Source organism: Ranitomeya imitator, chromosome 1 (assembly GCF_032444005.1).
Source record: "Ranitomeya imitator isolate aRanImi1 chromosome 1, aRanImi1.pri, whole genome shotgun sequence".
In the NCBI taxonomy this organism is placed as follows: Eukaryota; Metazoa; Chordata; class Amphibia; order Anura; family Dendrobatidae; genus Ranitomeya; species Ranitomeya imitator.
In genome coordinates this window covers 659,539,608-659,562,061 of record NC_091282.1, presented here as the reverse complement: position 1 = coordinate 659,562,061, position 22,454 = coordinate 659,539,608, and the positions used below count along the sequence as shown (strand labels likewise).

Genomic DNA, 22,454 nt, shown 5'->3' with positions numbered 1-22,454 from the left:
AAGCACTTGGGGGTTCAAAGTGCTCACCACACATCTAGATAAGTTCCTTAAGGGGTCTAGTTTCCAAAATGGTGTCACTTGTGGGGGGTTTCCACTGTTTAGGTACATCAGGGGCTCTCTAAACGTGACATGGCGTCCGATCTCAATTCCAGCCAATTCTGCATTGAAAAAGTCAAACGGCGCTCCTTCACTTCTAAGTTCTGCGGTGCGCCCTAACAGTGGTTTACCCCCACATATGGGGTATTGGCGTATTCAGGAGAAATTGCATAACAAAATTTATGGTTACATTTCTGTTTTTACACTTGTGAAAATAAAAAAAATGGTTCTGAATTAAGATGTTTGCAAAAAAAAGTTAAATGTTCATTTTTTCCTTCCACATTGTTTCAGTTCCTGTGAAGCACGTAAAGGGTTAATAAACTTCTTCAATGTGGTTTTGAGAACCTTGAGGGGTGTAGTTTTTAGACTGGTGTCACACTTCATTATTTTCTATCATATAGACCCCTCAAAATGACTTCAAATGTGATGTGGTCCCTAAAAAAAAATGGTGTTGTAAAAATGAGAAATTGTTGGTCAACTTTTAACCCTTATAACTCCCTAACAAAAAAAAAATTTGTTTCCAAAATTGTGCTGATGTAAAGTAGACATGTGGGAAATGTTATTTATTAACTATTTTTCGTGACATATCTCTCTGATTTAAGGGCATAAAAATACAAAGTTTGAAAATTGCAAAATTTTAAAAATTTTCGCCATATTTCCGTTTTTTTCATAAATAATCGCAAGTAATATCGAAGAAATGTTACCACTAACATGAAGTACAATATGTCACGAAAAAACAATCTCAGAATCAGCGGGATCCGTTGAAGCATTCCAGAGTTATAACCTCATAAAGTGACAGTGGTCAGAATTGCAAAAATTGGCCTGGTCATTAAGTACCAAATTGGCTCTGTCACTAAGGGGTTAACTCTTGAGTAATGATAATGTAGTAGATGTTACCTGCAATACCAAGATATGTTATTACACTTGGGGCTATTTAGTTTGGAATAACGAAGACTAAGGGGTGATCTTATTTTAATGTATAAATATATGAGGGGACAGTACAAGGACCTTTCTGATGATCTTTTTAATCATAGACCTGAGACAGGGATAAGTGGAGCTTACTCTTTGCCACATGTTTTTTTTTAACTTCCTCTGGATCAACATGTTCGGGCATGTTAGGTTAGGCTATGGGTTGAACTAGATGGACTTAAAGTCTTCCTTCAACCTTAAGGGTATGTGCACACGTCAGGATTTCTTGCAGAAATTTTCCTGAGAAAAACCGGACATTTCTGCCAGAAATCCGCATGCGATTTTACCGCGTTTTTGATGCAGTTTTTATGCTTTTTTCCCCAAATGCATAGAATAGTGGTAAAAACGCAGAAAATCCGCAAAATTAATGAACATGCTGCTTTTTTTTACCGCAATGCGTTTTTTTCGCAGAAAAAAACACATCATGTGCACAAAACATGCAGAATGCATTCTAAATGATAGGATGTATAATGTATGCATTTTTAAAGAGTTTTTATAGCATTTTTACTGTAAAAAAAAGCGAAAAAACCTGAACGTGTGCACATAGCTTAATAACTATGTTACTATGTAACTCCACAGATAACTCAGTGATTACTAAGAGTACATATAATACAGTATGTGGCACAGTCATGTAATATCACAGATAACACAGTGACAACTCTGGGTACAGAATAATGTAGAAGATGTCACATGCAGTGCTATGTAAGACCACAGATAACACAGTGATAACTCTCCGAGTACATATAATGTAAAATATGTCACCTGCAGTCCTATGTAACACCACAGTTAACACTGTGATAACTCTCCGAGTACAGAGAGTGTAGTAAATGTCATCTGCAGTCCTATGTAACACCACAGATAACACTGTGATAACTCCTGAATACAGAGAGTGTAGTAGATCTCACCTGCAGTCCTATGCAACACCACAGATAACACAGTGATAACTCTCCGAGTATAGATAGTGTAGTAAATGTCATCTGCAGTCCTATGTAACACCACAGATCACACTGATAACTGAGTACAGAGAGTGTAGTAGATGTCACCTGCAGTCCTATGTAACACCACATATAACTCACTGATAACTCTGATTACAGATAATCTAGTAGATGTTACCTGCAGTCCTATGTAACACCATATATAACACTGTGATAACGCTCTGATTACAGATAATCTAGTAGATGTTACCTGCAGTCCTATGTAACACCACAGATAACACAGTGATCACTCTTGAGTACAGATAATGTAGTAGATGGCACCTGCAGTCCTATGAAACACCACAAATAACACAGTGATAACTCTCCGAGTACATATAATCTAAAATATGTCACCTGCAGTCCTATGTAACACCACAGTTAACACTGTGATAACTCTCCGAGTACAGAGAGTGTAGTAGATGTCACCTGCAGTCCTATGTAACACCACAGATAACACAGTGATAACTCTCCGAGTACAGATAGTGTAGTAAATGTCATCTGCAGTCCTATGTAACACCACAGATCACACTGATAACCGAGTACAGAGAGTGTAGTAGATGTCACCTGCAGTCCTTTATAACACCACATATAACTCACTGATAACTCTGATTACAGATAATCTAGTAGATGTTATCTGTAGTCCTATGTAACACCACATATAACACTGTGATAACTTTTGTCCACCCCCTTTTTTATGTTTGGTGTGGAATTATATCCAATTTGGCTTTAGGACAATTCTTTTTGTGTTTTTTTTTTCATTTAAGACAAATGAAATGAAGATAATAATACCAAAGAATTTGTGATTGCAATCATTTTCTGGAAGAAACTGAGTATTATCTGACAGAATTGAAGGGGTGTCAATACTTTTGGCCATGACTGTATGTAACACCACAGATAACACAGTGATGATTGATCACTCTTGAGTACAGATAATGTAGTAGATGGCACCTGCAGTCCTATGTAACACCACAGATAACACTGTGATAACTCCTGAGTACAGATAATGTAGTAGATGTCACCTGCAGTCCTATGAAACACCACATATAACTCAGTGATAACTCTCTGAGTACAGATAATGTAGTAGATGTCAGTTGCAGTCCTATGTAAAACCACAGATAACTCAGTGATAACTCTGATTACAGATAATGTAGTAGATGTTACCTGCAGTCCAATGTAACACCACAGATAACTCAGTGATAACTCTGATTACAGATAATGTAGTAGATGTCACCTGCAGTCCAATGTAACACCACAGATGACATACTGTAGAATATATATTTTCTTATACATGACCGCTAGCTGTATGTTCTTAGATGATGGTAGTGTTGTCACGACGTGGCGGAGTTGTTAGATTGTGCTGGGGTTGTCAGAACGTGGTGGAGTTGTCAGGTCGTGCTGGGGTTGTCAGGACGTGGTGGAGTTGTCAGGTCGTGCTGGGGTTGTCAGGACGTGGTGGAGTTGTCAGGTTGTGCTGGGGTTGTCAGAATGTGGTGCAGTTGTCAGGCCCTGCTGTGGGTTGTCAGAACCTGGTGCAGTTTTCAGGTCGTGCAGTGGTTGTTAGGACGTGGTGGAGTTGTCAGGTCATGCTGGGGTTGTCAGATCATGGTGGGGTTTTCAGGAAGTGGTGAAGTTGTCAGGTCGTGCTGGGATTGTCAGGACGTGGCGGAGTCTTCAGGTCGTGCAGTGGTTGTCAGAACATGGTGGAGTTGTCAGGTCATGCTGGGGTTGTCAGGTCATGCTGGGGTTTTCAAGTCATGCTGGGGTTGTCAGGACGTGGCGGAGTCTTCAGGTCGTGCAGTGGTTGTCACTAACATGGTGGAGTTGTCAGGTCATGCTGGGGTTGTCAGGACGTGGTGGAGTTGTCAGGTCGTGCTGGGGTTGTCAGGACGTGGTGGAGTTGTCAGGTCGTGCTGGGGTTGTCAGGACGTGGTGGAGTTGTCAGGTTGTGCTGGGGTTGTCAGAATGTGGTGCAGTTGTCAGGCCCTGCTGTGGGTTGTCAGAACCTGGTGCAGTTTTCAGGTCGTGCAGTGGTTGTTAGGACGTGGTGGAGTTGTCAGGTCATGCTGGGGTTGTCAGGTCGTGCTGGGATTGTCAGGACGTGGCGGAGTCTTCAGGTCGTGCAGTGGTTGTCAGAACATGGTGGAGTTGTCAGGTCATGCTGGGGTTGTCAGGTCATGCTGGGGTTTTCAAGTCATGCTGGGGTTGTCAGGACGTGGCGGAGTCTTCAGGTCGTGCAGTGGTTGTCACTAACATGGTGGAGTTGTCAGGTCATGCTGGGGTTGTCAGGACGTGGTGGAGTTGTCAGGTCGTGCTGGGGTTGTCAGGACGTGGTGGAGTTGTCAGGTCGTGCTGGGGTTGTCAGGACGTGGTGGAGTTGTCAGGTCGTGCTGGGGTTGTCAGAATGTGGTGCAGTTGTCAGGCCCTGCTGTGGGTTGTCAGAACCTGGTGCAGTTTTCAGGTCGTGCAGTGGTTGTTAGGACGTGGTGGAGTTGTCAGGTCATGCTGGGGTTGTCAGATCATGGTGGGGTTTTCAGGAAGTGGTGAAGTTGTCAGGTCGTGCTAGGATTGTCAGGACTTGGTGGAGTTTTCAGGTCGTGCAGTGGTTGTCAGAACATGGTGGAGTTGTCAGGTCATGCTGGGGTTGTCAGGTCGTGCTGGGGTTGTCAGGTCATGCTGGGGTTGTCAGGATGTGGTGGAGTTGTCAGGTCGTGCTGGGGTTGTCAGGACGTGGTGGAGTTGTCAGGTCGTGCTGGGGTTGTCAGGACGTGGTGGAGTTGTCAGGTCGTGCTGGGGTTGTCAGGACATGGTGGAGTTGTCAGGTCGTGCTGGGGTTGTCAGAATGTGGTGCAGTTGTCAGGCCCTGCTGTGGGTTGTCAGAACCTGGTGCAGTTTTCAGGTCGTGCAGTGGTTGTTAGGACGTGGTGGAGTTGTCAGGTCATGCTGGGGTTGTCAGATAATGGTGGGGTTTTCAGGAAGTGGTGAAGTTGTCAGGTCGTGCTGGGATTGTCAGGACGTGGTGGAGTTTTCACGTCGTGCAGTGGTTGTCAGAACATGGTGGAGTTGTCAGGTCATGCTGGGGTTGTCAGGTCATGCTGGGGTTTTCAAGTCATGCTGGGGTTGTCAGGACGTGGCGGAGTCTTCAGGTCGTGCAGTGGTTGTCAGAACATGGTGGAGTTGTCAGGTCATGCTGGGGTTGTCAGGTCGTGCTGGGGTTGTCAGGTCATGCTGGGGTTGTCAGGATGTGGTGGAGTTGTCAGGTCATGCTGTCAGCAGTTGTTGGGCACTCCCCGTGGCGCGGGGCTGCGCAGGTGCTGTGATGTGCATTGTTTACCCTACAGCAGCAGGTAGGAGGGGGCACAGGTACAGCTTGTTCTGTACTGACAGGACGGGCAGGTCTGACTTCATTCCCTGGGCATTGTGGGTAATTTTCCTGAGTTTTTACCTAACACTTGTGTTTCTGCAGGTTCAGGCCACTATATGGGGTGAGCGTACTGGGCTGGCCGTGGACTCGCCTCCCACAGCACACAGGTAATTTCTGGGGCACCTGCGGTTATAGACAGATAGCAGTATTATTACAGTCTGTGCCGGGATTCTTCTTCTCTTCGGATGTTACTGACAGAACATTATTTGTAAGGTAGTCGCACTCAGCAATATATGGCAGTATTATTTACATATGGCAGCATTATCTATATTTTATTGACCCATTACTTAGCCACCCCTCTGTCAGTTGGCTGCTGATTGATTAGGGTGGGACGGACTGCGTTCCTGGAGCTCTGGGTCAGCATTATTAATCTAGAGACCGATCCCCTTTATCTGTGTCCCTTCCACAGGTAGTAATAGTGGCCATGTCATATCCACTCTCCGTCGATATCCGTCTCTACCTTTAAGAATGGGCAAAGTTCAAATTCCGTTCCCTGGATGAAAATAGTTTTGTGGTCTGGTAGCACACATCCGTAAAACATGCCCGGAGCCGTCATGTCACCGGCGGTAGGTGTCCTAGCCCGACACACAATCTGATCCCTCCCCACTGTGGTGAGTTCTACATAATCTGTTCCCTTATAGCTGAATAGATCACTGACCTCAGACTTATATTTATAGACTGGTCCTGTATAATAATGTGTACACACAGCTCTATACTACATGGTAATGTGAGGGAGTGGTGATGTCACTACTGTAATATATCATTATATGTGAGGAGCGATGATGTCACTGCTGTAATATATCATTATATGTGAGGAGCGGTGATGTCACTGCTGTAATATATCATTATATGTGAGGAGCGGTGATGTCACTGCTGTAATATATCATTATATGTGAGGAGCGGTGATGTCACTGCTGTAATATATCATTACATGTGAGGAGCGGTGATGTCACTTCTGTAATATATCATTATATGTGGGGAGCCGTGATGTCACTGCTGTAATATATCATTATATGTGAGGAGCGGTGATGTCACTGCTGTAATATATCATTATATGTGGAGAGCGGTGATGTCACTGCTGTAATATATCATTATATGTGGAGAGCGGTGATGTCATTGCTGTAATATATCATTATATGTGAGGAGCGGTGATGTCATTGCTGTAATATATCATTATATGTGAGGAGCGGTGATGTGATTGCTGTAATATATCATTATATGTGAGGAGCGGTGATGTCATTGCTGTAATATATCATTATATGTGAGGAGCGGTGATGTCACTGTGGTAATATATCATTATATGTGAGGAGCGGTGATGTCACTGCTGTAATATATCATTATATGTGAGGAGCGGTGATGTCACTGCTGTAATATATCATTATATGTGGGGAGCGGTGATGTCACTCCTGTAATATATCATTATATGTGAGGAGCGGTGATGTCACTGTGGTAATATATCATTATATGTGAGGAGCGGTGATGTCACTGTGGTAATATATCATTATATGTGAGGAGCGGTGATGTCACTGCTGTAATATATCATTATATGTGAGGAGCGGTGATGTCACTGCTGTAATATATCATTATATGTGAGGAGCGGTGATGTCACTGCTGTAATATATCATTATATGTGGGGAGCGGTGATGTCACTGCTGTAATATATCATTATATGTGAGGAGCGGTGATGTCACTGCTGTAATATATCATTATATGTGAGGAGCGGTGATGTCACTGCTGTAATATATCATATGTGAGGAGTGGTGATGTCACTGCTGTAATATATCATTATATGTGAGGAGCGGTGATGTCACGGCTGTAATATATCATTATATGTGAGGAGCGGTGATGTCACGGCTGTAATATATCATTATATGTGAGGAGCGGTGATGTCACTGCTGTAATATATCATTATACAGTGGGGCAAAAAAGTATTTAGTCAGTCAGCAATAGTGCAAGTTCCACCACTTAAAAAGATGAGAGGCATCTGTAATTTACATCATAGGTAGACCTCAACTATGGGAGACAAACTGAGAAAAAAAAATCCAGAAAATCACAGTCTGTTTTTTTAACATTTTATTTGCATATTATGGTGGAAAATAAGTATTTGGTCAGAAACAAAATTTCATCTCAATACTTTGTAATATATCCTTTGTTGGCAATGACAGAGGTCAAACGTTTTCTGTAAGTCTTCACAAGGTTGCCACACACTGTTGTTGGTATGTTGGCCCATTCCTCCATGCAGATCTCCTCTAGAGCAGTGATGTTTTTGGCTTTTCGCTTGGCAACACGGACTTTCAACTCCCTCCAAAGGTTTTCTATAGGGTTGAGATCTGGAGACTGGCTAGGCCACTCCAGGACCTTGAAATGCTTCTTACGAAGCCACTCCTTCGTTGCCCTGGCGGTGTGCTTTGGATCATTGTCATGTTGAAAGACCCAGCCACGTTTCATCTTCAATGCCCTTGCTGATGGAAGGAGGTTTGCACTCAAAATCTCACGATACATGGCCCCATTCATTCTTTCATGTACCCAGATCAGTCGTCCTGGCCCCTTTGCAGAGAAACAGCCCCAAAGCATGATGTTTCCACCACCATGCTTTACAGTAGGTATGGTGTTTGATGGATGCAACTCAGTATTCTTTTTCCTCCAAACACGACAAGTTGTGTTTCTACCAAACAGTTCCAGTTTGGTTTCATCAGACCATAGGACATTCTCCCAAAACTCCTCTGGATCATCCAAATGCTCTCTAGCAAACTTCAGACGGGCCCGGACATGTACTGGCTTAAGCAGTGGGACACGTCTGGCACTGCAGGATCTGAGTCCATGGTGGCGTAGTGTGTTACTTATGGTAGGCCTTGTTACATTGGTCCCAGCTCTCTGCAGTTCATTCACTAGGTCCCCCCGCGTGGTTCTGGGATTTTTGCTCACCGTTCTTGTGATCATTCTGACCCCACGGGGTGGGATTTTGCGTGGAGCCCCAGATCGAGGGAGATTATCAGTGGTCTTGTATGTCTTCCATTTTCTAATTATTGCTCCCACTGTTGATTTCTTCACTCCAAGCTGGTTGGCTATTGCAGATTCAGTCTTCCCAGCCTGGTGCAGGGCTACAATTTTGTTTCTGGTGTCCTTTGACAGCTCTTTGGTCTTCCCCATAGTGGAGTTTGGAGTCAGACTGTTTGAGGGTGTGCACAGGTGTCTTTTTATACTGATAACAAGTTTAAACAGGTGCCATTACTACAGGTAATGAGTGGAGGAAAGAGGAGACTCTTAAAGAAGAAGTTACAGGTCTGTGAGAGCCAGAAATCTTGATTGTTTGTTTCTGACCAAATACTTATTTTCCACCATAATATGCAAATAAATTGTTAAAAATAACAGACAATGTGATTTTCTGGATTTTTTTTTCTCAGTTTGTCTCCCATAGTTGAGGTCTACCTATGATGTAAATTACAGACGCCTCTCATCTTTTTAAGTGGTGGAACTTGCACTATTGCTGACTGACTAAATACTTTTTTGCCCCACTGTATGTGAGGAGCGGTGATGTCACTGCTGTAATATATCATTATATGTGAGGAGCGGTGATGTCACTGCTGTAATATATCATTATATGTGAGGAGCGGTGATGTCACTGCTGTAATATATCATTATATGTGAGGAGCGGTGATGTCACTGCTGTAATATATCATTATATGTGAGGAGCGGTGATGTCACTGCTGTAATATATCATTATATGTGAGGAGCGGTGATGTCACTGCTGTAATATATCATTATATGTGAGGAGCGGTGATGTCACTGCTGTAATATATCATTATATGTGAGGAGCGGTGATATCACTGCTGTAATATATCATTATATGTGAGGAGCGGTGATGTCACTGCTGTAATATATCATTATATGTGGGGAGCGGTGATGTCACTGCTGTAATATATCATTATATGTGGGGAGCGGTGATGTCACTGCTGTAATATATCATTATATGTGGGGAGCGGTGATGTCACTGCTGTAATATATCATTATATGTGAGGAGCGGAAATGTCACTGCTGTAATATATCATTATATGTAAGGAGCGGAGATATCACTGCTGTAATATATCATTATATGTGAGGAGCGGTGATGTCACTGCTGTAATATATCATTATATGTGAGGAGCGGTGATGTCACTGCTGTAATATATCATTATATGTGGGGAGCGGTGATGTCACTGCTGTAATATATCATTATATGTGAGGAGAGGTGATGTCACTGCTGTAATATATCATTATATGTGAGGAGCGGTGATGTCACTGCTATAATATATCATTATATGTAAGGAGCGGTGATGTCACTGCTGTAATATATCATTATATGTGAGGAGCGGTGATGTCACTGCTGTAATATATCATTATATGTGAGGAGAAGTGATGTCACTGCTTTAATATATCATTATATGTGGGGAGCGGTGATGTCACTGCTGTAATATATCATTATATGTGAGGAGCGGTGATGTCACTGCTGTAATATATCATTATATGTGAGGAGCGGTGATGTCACTGCTGTAATATATCATTATATGTGGGGAGCGGTGATGTCACTGCTGTAATATATCATTATATGTGGGGAGCGGTGATGTCACTGCTGTAATATATCATTATATGTGGGGAGCGGTGATGTCACTGCTGTAATATATCATTATATGTGAGGAGAGGTGATGTCACTGCTGTAATATATCATTATATGTGAGGAGCGGTGATGTCACTGCTGTAATATATCATTATATGTGAGGAGCGGTGATGTCACTGCTGTAATATATCATTATATGTGAGGAGCGGTGATGTCACTGCTGTAATATATCATTATATGTGGGGAGCGGTGATGTCACTGCTGTAATATGATATGTGAGGAGCGGTGATGTCACTGCTGTAATATATCATTATATATGAGGAGCGGTGATGTCACTGCTGTAATATATCATTATATGTGAGGAGCGGTGATGTCACTGCTGTAATATATCATTATATGTGAGGAGCGGTGATGTCACTGCTGTAATATATCATTATATGTGAGGAGCGGTAATGTCACTACTGTAATATATCATTATATGTGAGGAGCAGTGATGTCACATTCTATGAACTCTGAGCTTTAGTTCCTTCCATAAATTTTCTTTTGGATTCAGGTTCGGTGATCGGCTCGGCCATTATAGACAGGGCTGCCATTAGAAATTTTGGGGCCCCATACTGGCAAAATTTTCGGGGCCCCCTTGAGACTCCGCCCAGGCTCCACCCCAGCCCCGCCTCCACGATCCACCCCTCGAACTGTCCACAGTCCCACCGCTCTCTCTTGGAAAATCTCCACTTCTCACCTATCACACATTGACAGTTCCCATCACCAGATCACACATATAGCCGGCAGCTTTTGTTTTGGCCAAAAGATTTTTTAAGCCACCAAAATGACAAGGTAGACACTTTTGGCCTGGCCCTACTCTACTGTAACCTATTAAATATTTGTTAAAATATGCAATACAATTTAGGTATATTTTTTATTTATTTTTCAATTTTTAAAATTACCTATAATACCACATACAAGGAACAAATACCACAGCACTATGACCAGATGACATATTACCACTACAGTGATCGAATAATATCAAATACAAGGAACAAATACCACAACATCATGACCAGACCACATATTACCACCACATAGTGACTGAATACTACAATACTGATCAGTAATAAAAAAAAAAACCACAATACTATCACCATCAGTGCTATTATTCACAGGAGATCTGTACTTAGTATGCAGTGTCTGTGTACAGATAATACAGTGATCACCAGTGATATTATACACAGGACCGCTGTATATAGTATACAGTGTATAGTGTCAGTGTATAGGTAACACACTCACTCACCAGTGACGCCTCTAGGTGAAGTCCTTCATCTTTGTTTTTCATCTTTCATCCACACACAGACCGCCATCACTTCATGCAGCCAGGACTCGTCTCCACAGGAAATAACACCGTTATCTCGAGTTCCGCTTGCATAACACATTACTTAATTTTCCCAACTTCTACATTACACCACATGAAGAAGGCGACATAGTATCACTCTACACAGTAACAGGACCGCCCCCCCATTTAAAACAGTATACTCAAAAAATAAAATAAATACATCACTGCAGTAATAATATCCCTTAATCAGCCCCTATGGTAATAATATTCGCCATCCTAGCCCCCGTGTGTCTCATTCCTGGCATCAGCCATATGTTCTCCCATCCTGTCCTCATGAGTATCCATTCTGCCCCATATGATCTCCCCATCCTGCCCCATCTGTCTCCATCGTATCCATCCTGCCCCATTGTTTCCAATCATGGCCGTATCTCCATTCTGCCCCGTCTCCAATCATGCCCCCATGTCTGCAATCATGCCCCCTGTGTCTCCATTCTGCCCCATCTGTTTCCAATCCTGCCCCATCTGTCTCCAGTCATGCCCCAGTGTCTCCAGTCATGCCGCCATGTCTTTCGTCCTGCCTCCTGTGTCTCCAATCATGCCCCGTATCTCGATTCTGCCCCTGTGTCCAGCGTTCTGCCCCTGTGTTCAGCGTTCTGTCCCTGTGTCCAGCGTTCTGCCCCTGTGTCCAACTTTCTGTCCCTGTGTCCAGTGTTCTGCCTCTGTGTCCAGCATTCTGCCCTGGGCCCCCCGGATCGCCGCTCTCAATTAAAAAAAAAAAAGTTCTCCCCTGACCACGCTCCTGCGACGGGCGAAGCTCTCTCCACGCAGCTGAAGCGCGCACTCGCCGGCGACTGACAATGACGTCATACGCCGGTGACATGCACGGTGCGGCTGGCATCAGCTGCCAGCCTCAGATTGGCTGGCAGCCGTTAACTATTGACGTGCGGGCGCGGGCCTGCACGTCAATAGCGTTAAACAGCTGCAGCGCCGCTAAGGGCCCGGTTTAGCCTGCGGCTGCCGGTAGGGGCCCGGTGAGCAGATGGGACAGGGCCCGATGCGGGCCCCCTCTGCCCACTGGGCCCCGTACACCAGTCACGGCCGTAATGACCTGATGGCGGCCCTGATTATAGAAGCTTTATTTTCTTTCTCTGAAAGCTATTGAGTTTCCTAGGTTGTGTGTTTGGGATCATTGTCTTGCTGGAATGTTCACACTTGTTTCATCTTCATCATCCTGGTATATAGCAGCAGATTTTTATCAAGAATGTCTCAGTACATTTCTCCATTATCCTTCCTTCATTTACATGAAGTTTGCCTGTGTATATGCTGAAAACCAGCCCCACATCATGATGTTCCCACCTCCAAACACCAAATGTTGGTTTGGTGTTTTTTGGCGTTGATGAGCAGTGCTTTTTGGACTCCAAACATGGTGTGTTTTATGGCATCCAAAGAGTTCAATTTTGTTCCCATCTGACCAGACTATATTCTTCCAGTATTTCACAGGCTTGTCAGAATGTTGTTGAGCAAACTGTAAAGGTGCTTGAACATGCTTTTTCTTCAGCAGTTGCGAGCGTGCATACAGGTCATGGAGGTTGTGTGAGCGTGCTTACAGGTCATGGAGGTTTTGTGGCGAGCATGCATGCAGGTCATGTAGGTTGTGTAGTGAGCGTGCATACAGGTCATGGACATTGTGTGGCGAGCATGCATGCAGGTCATGTAGGTTGTGTAGTGAGCGTGCATACAGGTCATGGAGTTTGTGTGGCGAGCATGCATGCAGATCATGGAGGTTGTGTAGTGAGCGTGCATACAGGTCATGGAGGTTGTCTGGTGAGTCTGCATACAGGCCATGGCAGTTGAGCTCAATACTTATTGTTTTATTTGAAACTATTGAACCTGCTGCTTCCAGGTCTCCACAGGTGGTCCTTGGCTCATTGGACAACTTTTACGATAATTCTTTTCATTCCTATGCCTGAAATCTTTTGGGGAGCATCTGGTCATGGCCGGTTTATGGTGAAATGATGTTGTTTCCACTTCCAGATTATGGCCCCACCAGTGCTCACTGGAGCCCTCTGTAATTTAGAAATTCTTCTGTATCCAGTGCCATCTGTATGGTTTTCAACAATAAGGTTGCGAAGATCTTGAGACAATTTACTGGTTTTACTTATTATTTTTCACTAAATGTTAGGATTGCTAATTACTAATGGATTTCAGCTAGTGTCAGGATTTTCCATGATTTTCTGCACCTCTCTTTCTTCATGTGTTCAATACATTGTCCCTGTGTCATTTTTTATTATTAAACACTATTTCATCCCCTGTATATATATGTACACACACACATTTCTCAACGTCTGCTCCTCGGGGTGAATCGTTCATGTGATCAGTGTTTGTGCTGTGACCAGGATCGTGCTCTAATCTGTTCCATTTTAAGTAACTGTGCACAAGGGTCTGTGAGACTTCAGCGGTGAATGCGGGGGATCCGGTTTTCTGGTATTCACTACCAGTTTGTAAACAAACACGTGGGTGATAGACAATGTGGAGAGGGTGGTGTGAGGTCAACAGACGGTGACTGACGGGCCTCCTAAATCAATAAATCCTAAATCAATGTAATAGTACTGATGGGTTTGAGCGCTAAAGAAGGCCTTCTTACACACAGATCTTCTTACACCACAGTCCTTGTTGATCTGTGACTTCACAGCATCTAATAAGCGGCACATAATTGGCGCCCGCTGCAAGTAGGTGGCTGCTGCCTGCTGTGGCTGCTTCCATACGTGATGGGGCAGAATTACTTACCCTATGTATGTCCATATGGGGCCATCGGATAGTGTACAGGCACAGTCGCCTCTGCTACCCATCGGGCCACAAAAATATATGATCTGTGTTGCCCAACACAACCAACCAGAGCTCAGCTTTCATTTTACTATAAGGCCTGTGTTATAATATAGGGGTACATGCCATAGTTTGGAGGCCTGGGCTATTATATAGGGGTATCCACCATACTATACACCATACTATATGGGCTTGCACTATAATATAGGGGTACACGCCCTAGCAGGGCCGGCTCCAGGTCTTTGAGGGCCCCGGGCGAAAGAGTCTCAGTGGGCCCCCCCTTTAACACATACCACGATTCATGATCGCATATAACACAGCCATGTAGTATATAGCACAGCCACGTAGCATATAACACAGCCATGTAGTATATAACAGCCCACGTAGCATATAACACAGTCACGTAGTATATAGCACAGCCCACCTAGCATATAACAGCCCATATAGTATATAGCACAGCCACATAGTATATAACACGGCCCACATAGTTTATAGAACAGCCATGTAGTATATAGCACAGCCCACGTAGCATATAACAGCCCACGCAGTATATAACACGGCCCATGTAGTATATAGAACAGCCATGTAGTATATAGCACAGACATGTAGTATACAGCACAGCCCCCCTCCCCCCAAGAATGGCCCCATAGTCCAGTACTCACTGTTATAGTTGCAAAAAAAAAAACTCCTCACCTCTCAACGTTCCCGCGCCGTGCTGCTTCCTCCTTGCTCCGGTCTCGGCGGCTGCCGCTGCAGTGCCTGACACACAGCGAGAGCTTGATGATGTCATCGCGCACCCGCAGTGTCAGAGGCAGAGAGGGGAACGATGGGAGAGGGAGCGTTAGGTGACGCTCTCTCCTCCATCATTTGCTTTGAACTTTACCTGCAGATGCCGGTAAAGTTCAAAGTGGCGGCCAGGGAGTTGGCGCTTGCGACAGGCGGGCCCCCCTGCCTCACAGGGGCCCCATAGCTTCTGTGTGATGTGCCACTAGCTGAGGGCCCCTGGGGCAGCGGGGGCCTTAGGCACTGGCAGCTGCCTGCCCCTAACGCCGGCCCTGAATGGGCCCCCCTGTCTCGCCAGGGCCCCGGCATTTGCCCAGGTACGCCGGGTGCTGACGCCGGGCCTGCGCCCTAGTGTAGGCTCCTATGCTATTGTCACGATTCACACCGTGACTGTCACCCCTACGTCACGGATCGGGGTGACTTTAGGCCAACAGACGGCTATCACATGTGCAGGGGGCCTTATCTTAGTTATCCCTCCACTGCTACAATGTGATGAAAAGACACACAAGGTTATTGGCCTATCAGTTTACAGCAGGGGCTTATTTCAGTTATCCCACTGCTCTACAATATAACACGAACTACAGCGATTTATGTATATCCTGCTTTACAGTTCCGTTTGCAAACATGCAGCTCTCTGGCGCCCCCTTACCCTCAGGTCAGATTAGGTACTGCACCTAGGATAATTAGTCGCCAGAAAGGCTGCCTGCTATGTACTGGCTATTGGGCACGCTGCAGCGAGGCGATATAACTACTCCCGCTCAGGCAGGAACAATAATTATCAACGCTGCCGTCGCTACAACAACTCCCAAAGGCACAGAACAAGGTATGCTGCCACCAGCTTCGATTAATGGGTCCGAAGCTAACCCAAAACAGTAGCGTAATTCCCTACAGAAGACTTAGGGTACGTTTTAGGGCAGGAAGATCTAGAACCTAGAAACTAGAAGCTTGGGCTGATAAATGGCAAATGACCTTTAATGGGGATAAATGTAAGGTCATGCACTTGGGTAGAAGTAATAAGATGTATAATTATGTGCTTAATTCTAAAACTCTGGGCAAAACCGTCAATGAAAAAGACCTGGGTGTATGGGTGGATGACAAACTCATATTCAGTGGCCAGTGTCAGGCAGCTGCTACAAAGGCAAATAAAATAATGGGATGCATTAAAAGAGGCATAGATGCTCATGAGGAGAACATAATTTTACCTCTATACAAGTCACTAGTTCGACCACACTTAGAATACTGTGCACAGTTCTGGTCTCCGGTGTATAAGAAAGACATAGCTGAACTAGAGCGGGTGCAGAGAAGAGTGACCAAGGTTATTAGAGGACTGGGGGGTCTGCAATACCAAGATAGGTTATTACACTTGGGGCTATTTAGTTTGGAAAAACGAAGACTAAGGGGTGATCTTATTTTAATGTATAAATATATGAGGGGACAGTACAAAGACCTTTCTGATGATCTTTTTAATCATAGACCTGAAACAGGGACAAGGGGGCATCCTCTGCGTTTGGAGGAAAAAAGGTTTAAGCATAATAACAGACGCGGATTCTTTACTGTAAGAGCAGTGAGACTATGGAACTCTCTGCCGTATGATGTTGTAATGAGTGATTCATTACTTAAATTTAAGAGGGGACTGGATACCTTTCTGGAAAAGTATAATGTTACAGGGTATATATACTAGATTCCTCGATAGGGCGTTGATCCAGGGAACTAGCTGTATGTGGAGTCGGGAAGGAATTTTTTTCCCCAATGTGGAGCTTACTCTTTGCCACATGTTTTTTTTTTGCCTTCCTCTGGATCAACATATTAGGGCATGTTAGGTTAGGCTATGGGTTGAACTAGATGGACTTATAGTCTTCCTTCAACCTTAATAACTATGTAACTATGTAAGATCGAAACTAGTAATTTAGATATTTTACTCTTAAATTAAGGCAGTGTTTATAAAAAGGTATATAAAGATGTTACAATATGAGACAATTGGAAATATGTAGAAAGGTAATTATAACATAATGGGATTAAATGAGAAAAGGTAGAACTCACATGTTCTCAGATCATTGCAGGCAAACCAGGCTGGCAGGCAGAGCCCAGATGTCCCAGTGCATAGTACAGCTCCTCAGTCAAAACTGAAGGCTGGGTTAAGTGTAAAGACTTATAAACTGCAGCCTCGTGACATCACTAAAGGGCTGGTTAATGGTATGTACTGAGGTCAGAGATATTTACGTTCTTAGACTCTGGAGACAAAAGAAATTCCTGACTGAGAAGGGAGGGACAACAGGTGGCTTTGCAGGATTGGTCACCTGCAGTTTAAAGCCACACCCTGCTCACACACTAGCTTCAAGTTACCCAGTGTCTGCCATAGGGCTGGTTTGTTGTATTCAGGGGGAGACAGGGAGGGGGGTCACAGCTGCCATGTGCTTTCAGGACCATAGTCAGATGTGCAAAAATCCCTCAGCTATGGTTTTTGCATTATCGTGACACCTCCCCCTTTTGGACTGCGCTACGGAGGCAGAACCCCTTGGTATGCCTCCATGCGCACCTCAGTAGGTTCGCCCTGGTGGGACAGTCCATCTGCATTGCCATGCTCCCTGCTTGTTTTGTGTTCAGTGGTGAAGACAAACTGCTCCAGCGTAGCAACCTTCTATTGGTTCCGCACATGGCGTTTAGCCAGCACAGAGGGTTGTGGTCGGTCAGCACAGTGAAGGTGCGACCTAACAAATAGCGCTGCAGGGCCCAGACTATGGCCAGGCACTCCTTCTCGATGGTGGAGTAGGCCACTTCCCTCGGCAAAAGTTTCAGGCTCAGGTACAACACAGTGTGCTATTGGTCCTCCGAGTCAACCTGGCTGAGTGTTATGTTTGCTAATGACAGGTGTTATGAAGGCAATCCAGAAACACAGTGTGCTTAGCGATCAGAGCGCACACAGTGATCTGACAAATACCCAAAAATACAAGAACGAGCTCTGAGACGTGGAAACTCTGTAGACTGCACACCTGATCCTATCCTAAACACAACTAAAAGCGGCTGTGGATTGCGCCTAACAACTACCTAGGCAACTCGGCACAGCCTAAGAAACTAGCTAGCCTGAAGATAGAAAAATAGGCCTGACTTGCCCCAGAGAAATTCCCCAAAGGAAAAGGCAGCCCCCCACATATAATGACTGTGAGTAAGATGAAAAGACAAAACGTAGGGATGAAATAGATTCAGCAAAGTGGGGCCCGATATCCTAGGACAGAGCGAGGACAGTAAAGCGAACTTTGCAGTCTACAAAAAACCCTAAAGCAAAACCACGCAAAGGGGGCAAAAATAACCCACCGTGCCGAACTAACGGCACGGCAGTACACCCTTTGCGTCTCAGAGCTTCCAGCAAAACAAAAGACAAGCTGGACAGAAAAAAAGCAACAAAAAAGCAAAAAGCACTTAGCTATACAGAGCAGCAGGTCACAGGAACAATCAGGAGAAGCTCAGATCCAACACTGAAACATTGACAAGGAGCAAGGATAGCAGCATCAGGCGGAGTTAAGTAATGAAGCAGTTAACGAGCTCACCAGAACACCTGAGGGAGGAAGCTCAGAAGCTGCAGTACCACTTGTGACCACAGGAGTGAATTCAGCCACAGAATTCACAACAGTACCCCCCCCTTGAGGAGGGGTCACCGAACCCTCACCAGAGCCCCCAGGCCGACCAGGATGAGCCGCATGAAAGGCACGAACAAGATCGGAAGCATGAACATCAGAGGCAAAAACCCAGGAATTATCTTCCTGAGCATAACCCTTCCATTTAACCAGATACTGGAGTTTCCGTCTAGAAACACGAGAATCCAAAATCTTCTCCACAATATACTCCAATTCCCCCTCCACCAAAACCGGGGCAGGAGGCTCAACAGATGGAACCATAGGTGCCACGTATCTCCGCAACAACGACCTATGGAATACATTATGTATGGAAAAGGAGTCTGGGAGGGTCAAACGAAAAGACACAGGATTGAGAACCTGAGAAATCCTATACGGACCAATAAAACGAGGTTTAAATTTAGGAGAGGAAACCTTCATAGGAATATGACGAGAAGGTAACCAAACCAGATCCCCAACACGAAGTCGGGGACCCACACGGCGTCTGCGATTAGCGAAAAGTTGAGCTTTCTCCTGGGACAAGATCAAATTGTCCACTACCTGAGTCCAGATCTGCTGCAACCTATCCACCACAGAATCCACACCAGGACAGTCCGAAGACTCAACCTGTCCTGAAGAGAAACGAGGATGGAACCCAGAATTGCAAAAAAATGGAGAAACCAAGGTAGCCGAGCTGGCCCGATTATTAAGGGCGAACTCAGCCAACGGCAAAAAGGACACCCAATCATCCTGGTCTGCAGAAACAAAACATCTCAGATATGTTTCCAAGGTCTGATTGGTTCGTTCGGTCTGGCCATTAGTCTGAGGATGGAAAGCCGAGGAAAAGGATAGGTCAATGCCCATCCTACCACAAAAGGCTCGCCAAAACCTTGAAACAAACTGGGAACCTCTGTCAGAAACAATATTCTCAGGAATGCCATGCAACCGAACCACATGCTGAAAGAACAAAGGTACCAAATCAGAGGAGGAAGGCAATTTAGCCAAGGGCACCAGATGGACCATTTTAGAAAAGCGATCACAGACCACCCAAATGACTGACATCTTTTGAGAAACGGGAAGGTCAGAAATGAAATCCATCGAAATATGTGTCCAAGGCCTCTTTGGGACCGGCAAGGGCAAAAGCAACCCACTGGCACGAGAACAGCAGGGCTTAGCCCTAGCACAAATCCCACAGGACTGCACAAAAGTACGTACATCCCGTGACAGAGATGGCCACCAGAAGGATCTAGCCACTAACTCTCTGGTACCAAAGATTCCAGGATGACCAGCCAACACCGAACAATGAAGTTCAGAGATAAGTTTATTAGTCCACCTATCAGGGACGAACAGTTTCTCTGCTGGACAACGATCAGGTTTATTCGCCTGAAATTTTTGCAGCACCCGCCGCAAATCAGGGGAGATGGCAGACACAATGACTCCTTCCTTGAGGATACCCGCTGGCTCAGATAAACCCGGAGAGTCGGGCACAAAACTCCTAGACAGAGCATCCGCCTTCACATTTTTAGAGCCCGAAAGGTACGAAATCACAAAGTCGAAGCGGGCAAAAAATAACGACCAACGGGCCTGTCTAGGATTCAAGCGCTTGGCAGACTCGAGATAAGTCAAGTTCTTATGATCAGTCAATACCACCACGCGATGCTTAGCTCCTTCAAGCCAATGACGCCACTCCTCGAATGCCCACTTCATGGCCAGCAACTCTCGATTGCCCACATCATAATTACGCTCAGCGGGCGAGAACTTCCTGGAAAAGAAAGCACATGGTTTCATCACTGAGCAATCAGAACCTCTCTGTGACAAAACCGCCCCTGCTCCAATGTCAGAAGCATCAACCTCGACCTGGAACGGAAGAGAAACATCTGGCTGACACAACACAGGGGCAGAACAAAAACGACGCTTCAACTCCTGAAAAGCTTCCACAGCAGCAGAAGACCAATTAACCAAATCAGCACCCTTCTTGGTCAAATCGGTCAATGGTTTGGCAATGCTAGAAAAATTACAGATGAAGCGACGATAAAAATTAGCAAAGCCCAGGAACTTTTGCAGACTTTTCAGAGATGGCGGCTGAATCCAATCCTGGATGGCTTGGACCTTAACTGGATCCATCTCGATAGTAGAAGGGGTAAAGATGAACCCCAAAAATGAAACTTTCTGCACACCGAAGAGACACTTTGATCCCTTCACAAACAAAGAGTTAGCACGCAGGACCTGAAAAACCATTCTGACCTGCTTCACATGAGACTCCCAGTCATCTGAGAAGATCAAAATGTCATCCAAGTAAACAATCAGGAATTTATCCAGATACTCACGGAAGATGTCATGCATAAAAGACTGAAACACAGATGGAGCATTGGCAAGTCCGAACGGCATCACTAGATACTCAAAATGACCCTCGGGCGTATTGAATGCAGTTTTCCATTCATCTCCTTGCCTGATTCTCACCAGATTATACGCACCACGAAGATCTATCTTAGTGAACCAACTAGCCCCCTTAATCCGAGCAAACAAGTCAGATAACAATGGCAAGGGATACTGAAATTTAACAGTGATCTTATTAAGAAGGCGGTAATCAATACACGGTCTCAGCGAACCATCCTTCTTGGCTACAAAGAAGAACCCTGCTCCCAGTGGTGATGATGATGGGCGAATATGTCCCTTCTCCAGGGATTCCTTCACATAACTGCGCATAGCGGCGTGTTCGGGCACGGATAAATTAAATAATCGACCTTTAGGGAATTTACTACCAGGAATCAAATTAATAGCACAATCACAATCCCTATGCGGAGGTAGAGCATCGGACTTGGACTCTTCAAATACATCCTGATAATCAGACAAGAACTCTGGGACCTCAGAAGGGGTGGATGACGAAATCGACAAAAATGGAACATCACCATGTACCCCCTGACAACCCCAGCTGGATACCGACATGGAATTCCAATCCAATACTGGATTATGGGTTTGTAGCCATGGCAACCCCAACACGACCACATCATGCAGATTATGCAACACCAGAAAGCGAATAACTTCCTGATGTGCAGGAGCCATGCACATGGTCAGCTGGGCCCAGTATTGAGGTTTATTCTTGGCCAAAGGTGTAGCATCAATTCCTCTCAATGGAATAGGACACCGCAAAGGCTCCAAGAAAAACCCACAACGTTTAGCATAATCCAAATCCATCAGATTCAGGGCAGCGCCCGAATCCACAAACGCCATGACAGAAAACGACGACAAAGAGCATATCAAGGTAATGGACAGAAGGAATTTGGACTGTACAGTACCAATGACGGCAGACCTAGCGGACCGCTTAGTGCGCTTAGGACAATCAGAAATAGCATGAGTGGAATCACCACAGTAGAAACACAGACCATTCAGACGTCTGTATTCCTGCCGTTCAACTCTAGTCATAGTCCTATCGCACTGCATAGGCTCAGGTTTAACCTCAGGCAGTACCGCCAAATGGTGCACAGATTTACGCTCGCGCAAGCGTCGACCAATCTGAATGGCCAAAGACAAAGACTCATTCAAACCAGCAGGCATAGGAAATCCCACCATGACATCCTTAAGAGCCTCAGAGAGACCCTTTCTGAACAAAGCTGCCAGCGCAGATTCATTCCACTGAGTGAGTACTGACCATTTCCTAAATTTCTGACAATATACTTCTATATCATCCTGACCCTGGCACAAAGCCAGCAAATTTTTCTCAGCCTGATCCACTGAATTAGGCTCATCGTACAGCAATCCGAGCGCCAGGAAAAACGCATCGACACTACTCAATGCAGGGTCTCCTGGCGCAAGAGAAAATGCCCAGTCTTGAGGGTCGCCGCGCAAAAAAGAAATAATA

The 22,454-nt window shown here is 45.0% G+C and overlaps 2 protein-coding genes across 10 annotated transcripts in view; one reads left to right on the top strand and one right to left on the bottom strand.

The window, feature by feature from the left end:
• The window catches only part of PCP4L1 (Purkinje cell protein 4 like 1), a 107,698-nt gene extending 96,293 nt beyond the window's left edge, over positions 1-11,405 (bottom strand). Inside the window, exon 1 of the mRNA XM_069728835.1 lies at positions 11,343-11,405. Coding sequence (XP_069584936.1) covers positions 11,343-11,384 — 42 coding nt within the window. The 5' untranslated portion in view covers positions 11,385-11,405. The remainder of the gene's footprint in view (positions 1-11,342) is intronic.
• The window catches only part of NR1I3 (nuclear receptor subfamily 1 group I member 3), a 63,922-nt gene that overhangs the window by 10,616 nt on the left and 30,852 nt on the right, over positions 1-22,454 (top strand). For 2 of the 9 annotated variants that reach the window (XM_069728829.1, XM_069728823.1), the window contains exon 3: positions 5,503-5,567. The gene's annotated coding sequence lies outside the window, so the exon portion shown is untranslated. Of the gene's footprint in view, positions 1-5,414; positions 5,568-5,869; positions 6,072-22,454 lie in introns of those variants that run through there. The other 7 variants (XM_069728831.1, XM_069728827.1, XM_069728822.1 and 4 more) reach the window with 6 other exon arrangements.